General features: G+C 40.1%; 1 protein-coding gene across 2 annotated transcripts in view; it reads left to right on the forward strand.

The window, feature by feature from the left end:
* YEATS4 (YEATS domain containing 4) overlaps positions 1 to 10,799 on the forward strand; it is a 29,575-nt gene extending 18,776 nt beyond the window's left edge. For both annotated transcript variants that reach the window (XM_011929295.1, XM_011929296.1), the window contains one exon: positions 10,148 to 10,799. In XM_011929295.1, coding sequence (XP_011784685.1) covers positions 10,148 to 10,317 — 170 coding nt within the window. In that variant the 3' untranslated portion in view covers positions 10,318 to 10,799. The remainder of the gene's footprint in view (positions 1 to 10,147) is intronic.
* The last annotated feature ends 875 nt before the right edge of the window (positions 10,800 to 11,674 follow it).

An 11,674-nucleotide genomic window follows, 5' to 3' on the forward strand; every position in this document is an offset into this window, starting at 1 on the left:
TTTTTTTTGGTGGAGATGGAGTTTTGCCATGTTGCCCAGGCTGGTCTCAAACTCCTGGGCTCAAGCAATCCTCCCTCCTTGGCCTCCCAAAGTGCTGGGATTATAGGTGTGAGCTGCTGCACCTGGCCTAGATTTCTCCTTGTCTAGGTTCTTTTCTAGATCTTGTAGATATGCTTCATTTTTTTGTCCCCTCTCACTGTGTATTTGCAAATAGCCTGTCTTCAAGCCCACTAATTCTTTGTTCTGCTTGATCAATTCTGCTATTAAGTGACTGATGCATTCTTCCCATATGTCAGTGGTGTTTTCAACTCCAGAATTTCTGCTCAATTATTTTTATTTCCATTTATTTATTAAATTTATATGATAGGATTCTAAATTCTTTCTCTGTGTTATCTTGAATTTGTTTTGAGTTTCCTCAAAACAGCTATGTTGAGTTTTCTTTCTGAAAGATCACATATCTCTGTCTGTTAGAGATTGGTCACTGATGCCTTATTTAGCTTGTTTGGTGAGGTCATATTTTCCTGGATGGTCTTAATACTTGTTGATATTCATCAGTGTCTCGGCATTGCAGAGTTAGTTTTTTGTTGTAGTCTTTGCAATCTAGGCTTGTTTGTACCTGTCCTTGAGCAGGCTTTCCAGGTGTTTGAAGGAACTTACGTGTTGTGATCTAAACTTTTGGTCACTGCAGCCATATCTGCATTAAGGGATACCCCAAGGCCCAGTAATGCTGTGGTTCTTGCAGATTTGTAGGGTACCACCTTGGTGGTCTTGGATAAGATCCAGAAGAATCCTCTGGATTAGCAGGCAGAGACTCTTGTTCTCGTCCCTTACTTTCTCCCAAACAAACAGAGTTTCTCTTTCTGTGCTGAAACTGAGGAGGGATGACACAAGCACCCCTATGGCCACCACCACTGTGACTGCCTTGGGTCAGACCTGAAGCCAGCACAGCACTGGGTCTTGCCCAAGGCCCACTGTAACTGCTGCCTGACCACCACCTATGTTTGCATGAGGCCCTGAGGCTCTATAATCAGCAGGTAATGAAGTCAACCAGGCTTGTGTCCATCCCTTAAGGGCACTGAGTTTCCCTGGGCCGCAGGTAGGTTCAGAGATTCTGTCCAGGAGCCAGGGCCTGGAGTTGGAAACCTTAGGAATAATCCTGATGCTCTGTTTTACTGTGGCCAAGCTGGCACCCAGGCTATAAGACAGCGTCCTTCCCATTCCTCCCTCCCCTTTTTCCAGGCAGGTGATTCTTTCCCTGTGTCCACCAACTACCACAGGCCCACAAGGAGTTCTCTCAGGGTACCACCAATGTTTACTTAAGGCTCAAGGGCTCTTCAGTCAGCTTGTGTTGAATACTGCCAGGCCTGGGACTTTCCCTTCAGGGCAGTGGGCTCCTCTCTGGCCTAGGTAGGTCCAGAGATGCCATCCACGGGCCAAGGCCTGGAATTGGGAAGTTGGTACCAAAGCTTGAGACAAAGTCCCCCGGTTGGTACCAAAGTAAGACAAAGTCCCCTTTACTCTTTCCTCTGCTTTTCTCAAGTAAGAGAGATCTCTCCTTGTCACCACAGCTGTGAATATACTGGGTCACATCTGAAGCCAACATATCTTGTGTCTTGCCCAAGGCCCCCAGCATGTACTACATGGTTGCTGCTGCTGCTGTTTATTTAGGGCCCAAAGGCTCCTTAGTCAGCAGATGATGGATCCCGCCAGGACTAGTTCCTTCTCTTCAAGGCACTGGGTTCTCTTCTGGCCCAGGGTGTGTCTGGAAATGTCTGAGAGCTAAGGCCTGGGGCCTCACAACTCTGCCCAATGCCCTATCCTGCTGTGGCTGAGCTGCTATCCAAGTTGCAAGACAAAGTCGTCTTTTCACTTTCCTCTCCTCAAGTGGAAGGGAGAGGCTCTCTTTCCGAGCCATGAGCTGTGTTGCCTGGGGCTGGGGGAGGAGTGGTGCAAGCACCCTTAGCTGCCCCAGCCTGTGTCTCACTAAGCCAGGTGTCCCCCAAGTCTACTGGTGTCAAGCACAGCACTCGCCTTGCCTAAGAGTTGCAGTCCTTGTGGCCTAGATGGCCTTTCAAGTTTATTTAGGACCCCAGAGCATTTTATCCCAAGGGGGTGAGGCTTGAGGCTTGCCAAAACTCAAGTTTTGACCACAGGGATGGGCAGTTCTCTGGATAGGGCATGTAAATACTTTCTGTGGGCGCTGGCTGAGTTCTGCCCAGTGTTGGGAGCACTGTATTTTAATGCAAAGTCCCCCAATCACTGTGCTCTCCATCTCTTAAGTGCACAGATTCTCTCTTTGCACTGTGCAGCTGCTGCTGGGGGTGAGGGAGGGGTGGTGTTGGAAATTCAGTACTGTCTTTCCTATCCTCTTCGGCACCTCTTTCAGTGATATGAAGATAAAACCAGATACTGTGATCATTCACCTGATTTTTCCTTCTTATCAAGGTGCTCTTTTGTGTAGATACGTGTCAAATTTGGTATTCCTGTTGGGAGGACGATTGGTGGAGGCTTCTGTTCCGCCATCTTGCTCCACTTCCTCCCCAAACTAATATCACCCTGGTTCTGCAAAGCAGATGTAATAGAAGGAGAAGTTGTAGTGTGGAGGCTGTCCCAATAATTCAGATTTGGTAGAATGGTGGCTTGGACCAGAGTGATAGCAATGGGAGAAGACATTAGATTTTGGACCTGTTTTGAAAATAGGTACAGTAGGATTTGCTGATTCTTTGAATAATTTGGAGAAAGGTATTGGAGAAAGACAAGCAAAGGATGACTTACATGGTTTTGGGCCTGAGGAACTCCAAAAAAGTCATTGCTTTTTACACAGATGTTTTTGCGATTCAGAGTACAGCTTTGGCTGGCCAGGTGTGATGGCTCATGACTATAATCGCAGCACTTTATGGGGGCCAGCGTGAGAGGATTTCCTGAGCCCAGGACTTCAAGACTAGCCTGAGCAATGTAGCAAAACCCCATCTCTACAAAAAATTTTTTAAAAATTTTCTGAGTGTGGTGGCACATTCCTGTAGTACCAGCTACTCAGGAGGCTGAGGTGGGAGGATTACTTGAGCCCAGGAGGGCAAGGCTTTAATGAGTTGTTATCATACCACTGCACGCCAGACTGAGCAATACAGCAAGATTCTGTCTCAAAAAAAAAAAGTACAAGTTTGGACATGATGGGTGTGCGATGCCTGTAAGACATGTAAGTTGAGATGTTGAGAAGGATTGTTGCACACTGGCATTCAAAGAGAGGAGAGGTCTAGGCTGGAGACATAAATTTGAAGGTTAATAGAATTGTAAATTATGAGACCAAATGGTATCATCAAAGGAGTAAGTGAAGATAGAAAAGAGGTCCAAAGACTGAGAGACATAGGCACTCCAAAATTTAAAAACTGAGGAGATAACCAGCAAAGGGAATGAAGAACAAACAGCAAATATGGAGGGAGAAAAACTAGGTGCATGTAATGTCCTCAAAGCCAAATGAGAAAAGTGTATCAAGAACTAGAGAGTGTCTAATACTGCTGGTAGGTCAATTAAGATGAGGGCCCAGTAATTGGATAGAGTAAGATGGAGCTCCTTGATGATCTTAACAGTAGCAGTGTAAGGAGAATAATAAGGTCAGAAGATCAATTGAGGTGGATAAGAGAATATCAGATGAGATAAATTGGAGACAGACACTGTAGACAACTCTGTCTTGAAGCCTGGCTGTAAAGGGGAGCAGTAATCTTTGAAGCAGTAGCAGAAGCAAGATACGGGATCAAGAGGGTATTGTTTTCAGGGGGAAATAAACTAGTATATTTGTAGGCTGAAAGGGAGTGATCCAATAAAGGAAGAGGTGGAGGAATGGTAATGAAGTGGGGAGGGAATTGCTGTTTAGCAATTAGTGGTTATAGCAGTGTTTTGTTTATATTTTCATAAAACACTTGGTTAGGACTTAAAAGATCTGGGTACTAATTATAATTTTGCAACTTGGGTAGTCATTGAAAATTTGTATGCCTTAATTTCTATATCTGCAACAAATGTTATGAACATAAAACATTTAAGTATATGATCACTTTGAAAAGGTAAAAAGCACTACTGTGTGCTTCATTATTGATCACTTTCTTCTTTCTCTCATACTATGAAATGTGCCCATTCATGGTGGAGAATTCTCTTTCAAAATTCAAGTGCTCACATTTTTCTGTTTTTGACAAAACTATTATTTATTTATGTATAACAAGTAGGTATAAATAATGTATTTTGTGAAAAGGCTGTAAATCTGTTTCGATGTGTTAAATCTTATGTATGGAGCTGTATAACCTTGGCAAGTTTTTATCAATAAGTTACATTTTCTGTGTGATCTTTAGTTCATTTTCTTAACAGTACCAAATCAATAAGGGAGAAAAGTCTAATTCCATAAATGGTGTTGGCATAATTGGTCAGCTTTTGGGAGGAAAACTTAATTTTGATCATCACTTTATAGTACTTACCAAAACAAATTCCAGTTTCATTAAAGATATTTAAATGTTTTTTGAAAATCAGTCAGCCTGGTTTTCGAAAAATTAGATTACTGGCTATCCTGGCTAGGGAGGACTTTCTAAATTTAAAGTGTGAGGAAAAATCACATTAAAAGAAGGATAGACTTTATTAAATATATTTAATTTCTACATTTCAAAAAGGCAAAGGAGAAAAGTTTGCAGAAAATATGGCAAAGAATTAATTTTTTTAATGCTAAAATTGATAAATAGAAAAACATGTTAAACCTCAGTAGATAAATGGGCGGAAGATATGGACAGACAGACAGAATAAGAGAGCACCAGTAAATAAAATGATAAAATATTTGGCCCTGCTAATAACTTTAAGAATGCAAACCAAACAGTAATGAATGACTACATTTGTCCTATCAAATTAGCAAAAGGATTTTTTTTTCCCCTAGAGACAGGGTCTCACTCTGTCACTCAGGCTGGGTTGCAGTGGGCGTGATCATAGCTCACTGCAGCCTCAGACTTGTGGGCTCACATGATCCTCCTGCCTGGGCTCCCCAAGCAGTAGCTAGGACTACAGTTATGTGTCACCACATCTGGCAATTTTTTTTTTTTTTTTGTAGAGGCAGGGTTCTCCCACCTCAGCCTCCCAAAGTACTGACATTACAGGCATGAATCACCGTGTCAGCCAGGAATTTTTAATAGTTGTACCGATTAAGAATATGGTAAACTTTGCATTCTCATGAATTGTTTTGTGAGTATAAATTTAGCTTTTTAGGAAAGCTGTCTGGGAATATTAATCAAAGGTCTAAAAAATGTATATATAGTTTTAACAATTTGAGGGCATATGATAGTCAATATTTAGTAATAATAAAATATCAGACTTAGTGCTTACTATTTGTACTCTTCTGAGTCTGTACATATATAAACTCACTTAATTCTATAACAACTTTATTAGGTAATATTTAGAAAAGGAAACTGAGGTACAAGGAGGTTAAGAAACTTGCCCAGGGTCACACTAGTGAGTAGTAGTAGCTAGTTAGTAGTAGAACCAGAACTTGATCCCCGGCAGTCCTCAGAACTTAGGCTCCAAAAATTTAATAGTATTTTTATATAGAGAATATTTATTGTGGAGTATATTGGAAGTTTATTTAAGCACTAATGATCCAGCTTTTTAGTTGCTTCTTCAAGAAGTAATAAAAATGATAGTGAACGCTTACTGAGAGTTTACTATGTACCTATCAAGCACTTTCCCTTTCTTAACTTGTTGAATACTCTAAATAATCCTAGGAGGGAGATACTATGACTAGCACCATTTTGTAGGTAAAGACTCTAGAAAGATTTGATAACTTGCCCAAAATTACCCAGTAGAGCCTGCATTTTAAACCCCAAATCTGTCCGCGTAACTAATACGTTGTAAAAAGCCTGATAGTCTGTCTCCTAACCAGTAATTTGAACTGACTTTATAATAGTAATTCTTTGGATTTGTTTTCTCGAAATTGAGACTTCTTTGAGAAATTAAAAACAGAAGCTTTTCTTTTTTTGTGTAAGCATTTAACACATAGGAAGCAGAACACTGGAACAAGCTAAAAGAAGTTTTAAAATGTTTTCCCCCAGGATCTCATTGCTAACTAACTCATGTCTTCTTCCAAACATCTAGTGCCCTTTGCAGTCTTACAAGTTGTCAAAAATAAAAGTATCATGAATCAAACAACATAAATCTATGTTACATCTGCAGTGAATGCCGTCCTTCTGACAATTGAGTTAATCAGGTCTCCCTGGCTGGTTTTAAAACTACCGCTTATAGCTATACAGGACTCCTTGTTTTTATGCTGCTTCCTGGGCCTGTATGCCCGCTTCATTTACCTAACTCCTTTCTCATTGTTTAAAATTTAGTTTAGATGTTACTACTATCAAGAAGCCCCCTTCATAAAACTCACCCTTTCTACTTGATTTGAATCCAATCTACTCTTGTCGTTCCCTATGATTACCTCATGACATTAGTGCATTTTTTTCTTACCTGTTTCCTGCCTCTGTACCCCAGCATCTAACAAAGCGCATATCATTCAGTGTGTTTTTTAAATTGATGTGGGGAGAGAGGGTACAGGGGAATACAAATTTCTGCGTAGTAAAAAGCACTGGGAACAAACTCTAAAGACAAGCCATAGAAAATGTACTCATGTCACACATGACTAGTTTCTTAACATACAGTAGTCCCCCTTTATCTGGAGAGGACACGTTCCAAGAACCCCAGTGGATGCCTGAAACTGCAGATAGTACCAAGCCCTATATACTGTTTTTTCCTATACATATGTACCTATGATAAAGTTTAATTTATAAATTAGGCACAATAAAAGATTAACAATGATAATTAATAAAATAGAAGAATTATGACAATGAACTCTAATAAAAGTTATGTAAATGTGTGCTCTTCCCCCACCCCACCCCCCAGAAAATCTTATTCTACTGTACTCACCTGTTTTCAGACCGCTGTTGACAGTGGGTAACTGTAAGCATGGAAAATGAAACCATGGATGAGGGGGGACTACTGTATAAAGCTGTATATAGCTCTTATGAATCAATAAGAAAGGCCAACAACCCAATAGGAAAATAAGCAAAGGGAAAACAGATCATTTGTAGAAAGGGAGAAATGTCTCAAATATTATAAAAAAGATGAGTCAGCCCCAGTAGTAATAAGATGAATGCAAATTAAGACTATACTGAAATACTGTTTTTAACCTTTCAGGTTAGGTAAAACCAAAAAGTTGATGCAGTAGGGAAACAGACACAATGCTAATGGGATTATAAATTGGTAGATCCTTTCGAGTTGCTTGACGTTCTTCTAGAATTACAAGTACATATATATTCTTTTCCAGGAATTTATCCTACAAATATACTAAAATGATTATTCACAGCATACACATTATTGCATTGTTTGTAAAAGAAAAAATGGAGATATTCTGAATGTATATCAATAGGGGGCAGACTAAATGAATTTTGTATATCCATTCAATTAGGTCCTCTGTAGTCATTAAAAAGAATGAGACAGCTCTGTGTTACAGGATGAGCTTCCAAGTATAATGTTAAGTAAAACAGCAAGGTGCAAAACAGTGTGTATAGAATGATACCACTTGTGTTGGGAAGAAGAAGAAACTGCACTTGGGTATATGCTTTGTATATCAGCAGACTGTTTCTGGGAAGATATCAGAGAACCCAACAGTGATTATTTCTGGGAAGATATCAGAGAACCCAACAGTGATTATCTCTGGGAAGAAGCACTGATTGATCGTGGCAGGCTGGGGAACAAGTGTAGTAGAAGGGCATATTTTTTCACTATGTACTGTTTTTAACCTTTTAATTTGTAATCTTGTATGTACTACCTATGTATAAATATAATTTTTAAGAGAATGAAAAGAATTATGAAGTAAAATATGAATTGTTTTGGCAGTCACAAAAAGCAAGTCACCAGCAATGAGCAAAATAAGGAAAGAATTCATTAATATTTATTGCATGTTTTTTATGTGTTAGATGCTTTACATATAATTACTTCATGTAATCCTCGTAAATCCTCTGAGAAATATCTAGTTTTAACTGTATCATATAGACAAAGAGATTGATGGAGACTTAGAAATGTCAGTATTCAGCTAATAAGGGAGCAAGGGTTTATTTGAACTCAGGTCTTTTCTGATTCCGTAGTTGGGTTTTTTTCCCACCAAACCATCTGGCTTCCATTAGTGACCATCTTATATTAGTGAAAATATAAGTATACTTTAATAGTGAGCAGCAGCAGTTACCAAAAATGTCCACAAGATGGAAATGTTAGACACAAGAAGATATTTTTCTTTGTAAAACATCATGCTGCATATCCAAGTGGCATATTTAAATAGATGTATCCTGTTTTGCAGTAATGTTTCTTTAGTACTTTGTCCTGGATAGTTTCAAATATCATTTAATGTTTCTCTGTTCTCATAACAATAGTTGATAGGGCTTTTTCTGTACCAGGCAGTATTCTGGGTACTTTGCATAAATTAATTCATTAAGTCTTCTTAACAGGTTGAGTGTGGTGGCTCACACATGTAATCCCAGCTGCTTGGGAGGCTGAGGTGGGAGGATCACTTGAACCCAGGAGTCAGAGTTTGCCGTGAGCCAAGATCACACCACTGCACTCCAGCCTGGGTGACAGAGTAAGATCCTGTCTCAAAAATTTTCTCAACAAATAATATTACGAAGTATTTTCCATTATCATTTCTGTTTCATAAGTAAGGAACATAGGTGAAATAGCTTACAGTGTCACAACTTGTAAGTTGCAGAGCTGGGATTCAGCTTTTAGCAGTTATTGCTACCTATTTGAAAAAAAAAAGGTATTGGCTTGTTTTGATAGTGTGATTTTGTTTATCAAGTTTCACCTGGGCTGGGCACGTTGGCTCACACCTGTAACCCCGCACTTTGGAAGGCCAAGGAGGGTGGCTCGCCTGAACTCAGGAGTTCACAATCAGCCTGGGCAACATGGTGAAACCCCGTCTCTACTGAAATACAAAAAATTAGCTGGGCGTGGCAGCATGCACCTGAAGTCCCAACTACTCGGGAGTCTGAGGCAGGAGAATTGGTTGAACCTTGGAGGCAGAGGTTGCAGTGAGCCGAGATCATGCCACTGCACTCCAGCCTGGGTGACAGCGAGACTTCATTTCAAAAAAAAAAAAAAAAAAGTTTTACCTGTATATAAATTTAAGAATACGTGTAGTTAGCGCTCCTCCCCTCCCCCCCGCCACCTCCTTTAAGACAGACTCTCAGTCTGTCACCCAGACTGGAGTGCACTAGCAACATCTTAGCTCACTGCAACCTCTGCCTCCCAAGTTCAAGTGATTCTCATGCCTCAGCCACCAGAGTAGCTGGGATCACAGGTGTGCACCACCACGCTCTGCTAATTTTGTATTTTTGGTAAAGACAAGATTTTGCCATGTTGGCCAGATTGGTCTCGAACTCCTGGCCTCAAGTGATCCACCTGCCTTAGCCTCCCAAAGTGCTAGGATTACAGGCATAAGCCACTGCACCCAGTCACCTCTTATTAGCTGATATATCTTGGGTTTGTGTGCCCCCTTATTTCAATCTTAGTATGTGTATGGAAAAAGGACATTATGTCTTAAAATTTTAACTGTGAGTTGGTGATCAGAATTTTTTTTTTTTTTTTTTTTTGAGACAGTGTCTTGCTCAGTCGCCCAGGCTGGAGTGCGGTGGCTCGATCTCTGCTCACTGCAAGCTCTGCCTCCCGGGTTCCCGCCATTCTCCTGCCTCAGCCTCCCAAGTAGCTGGGACTACAGGCACCCACACCCGACTAATTTTTTGCATTTTTAGTAGAGACGGGGTTTCACCGTGTTAGCCAGGATGGTCTCGATCTCCTGACCTCGTGATCCGCCTGCCTCAGCCTCCCAAAGTGCTGGGATTACAGGCGTGAGCCACTGCGCCCGGCCCAGAATTTCATTTTTAGTTGTAGTAAACGTCTTAGATCCGCTCTTGGGAATTCAGACATTCTTCCCCTACCCCAACCTGCACCCATGTTTAATGTTGTAATTCTTAAGTTACCCACATTTCATCATGGAAACATTGTCGCCAGGAAATGCCATATTTATTACCCTATCATATATCTTAAACATGTGAGAAAAATACTTTAGTCAAATATTTGTTTTCTTTAGTTGCAGAGCTTGAAGTGAAAACCAGAGAAAAATTAGAAGCTGCTAAGAAAAAAACAAGCTTTGAGATTGCAGAGCTTAAGGAGAGATTAAAAGCAAGTCGTGAAACTATAAATTGTTTAAAAAATGAAATCAGAAAACTTGAAGAAGATGACCAAGCAAAAGACATATAAACAGTTCTCATGAGAACTTGGTAGTAAGCTAAACTGAAAATAAGGTGGGCTTCACTGGAGAAATGGACTTACTGCAAATGCTATGACGTTTCTTAGAGGAACTTCATATATAGCTGTTGACCATGAATTTCTCAGCAATAGGAATTTGTACTGTTTAAGCAATCTTTAATGGAAAGTACATGTGTAAGAATGGATGCATATAGACATTTTACCAACCCATTTTAAGGAAATTCTATGATATTAAGTGCAATTTAATAAAATGTTTATTGTAGTGTATGTATAGCTTATTACCCTTTTGACAGGCATCAGCATTTCATTATAAAATATTACTTGTACAAATTTTGTACTTCTCTAGTAGTTAGAATTAGTGATAAACTTAATGTATATATTTAATTTCTTCAAGTTCTTACCTGCCCCCATCCTATCTTTTTTCTATATGATGTGTCCAGTAAGTAGTCAATAAATATAGTTTATTGATCCTATTTCTCCCTCCTGATGTGTTTCTTCCTCTTTGAAGACTTTCTGGAACACCCTCAATACAATATCTTTATAGTATTGTGACCTCACATCTCTTATTGGCACTCATTGTCACATATAGAAGCTCTTTGATGGTAAAGATTATATCATAAGTTTTCTTCTGCCTTTCACAGTGTCATTATTCTTCACATACAAATGTATTAATTCTTAGGGGCCAGGCACGGTGGCTCACGCCTGTAATACCAGCACTTTGGGAGTCCAAGGTGGGCGGATCACCTGAGGTCAGGAGTTCGGGACCAGCCTGGCCAACATGGTAAAACCCCATCTCTACTAAAAATACAAAAATTAGCGGGGCGTGGTGGTACATGCCTGTAATCCCAACTACTTGGGAGGCTGAGGCAGGAGAATTGCTTGAACCCAGGAGGCAGAGGTTGCAATGAGCCGAGATCGCGCCTCTGCACTCTAGCCTGGGCAACAGAATGAGACTTCATCTCAAAAAAAAAAAATTTAAATATTTCATAGAGACATATGGGAAGCAGCTGCAGCTGTGCATTAGCTTCATGCACTACTCCCACCCTCTCCTCTTTAGCCTCTTCTGTTCAAATCCACACAGCAAGTCCTCTACTTTTGGACTCATCTACTTTTAACATTCATTAATACCTAATCTTTAAAGGTATGTTGGCTGAACTGTCTTGGCAACCTAGGAATAAAAATACTTTTTTATCTGTCTGCCCTGATGGATTGGTTACTTTTTACTTTGTGGCTTTATTTTTTAAAGTTGTGACTTTTACAATTATTATGGAGAATGTACAAAGGCCTCTGTGGTCTGAAATTTCGGCCAGAGCCCTCTGAGGCTTCGTAGTGGTACTTTTAATTGTGC

Source organism: Colobus angolensis, unplaced genomic scaffold (genome assembly GCF_000951035.1).
Source record: "Colobus angolensis palliatus isolate OR3802 unplaced genomic scaffold, Cang.pa_1.0 Scaffold80, whole genome shotgun sequence".
NCBI classification, from domain to species: Eukaryota; Metazoa; Chordata; class Mammalia; order Primates; family Cercopithecidae; genus Colobus; species Colobus angolensis.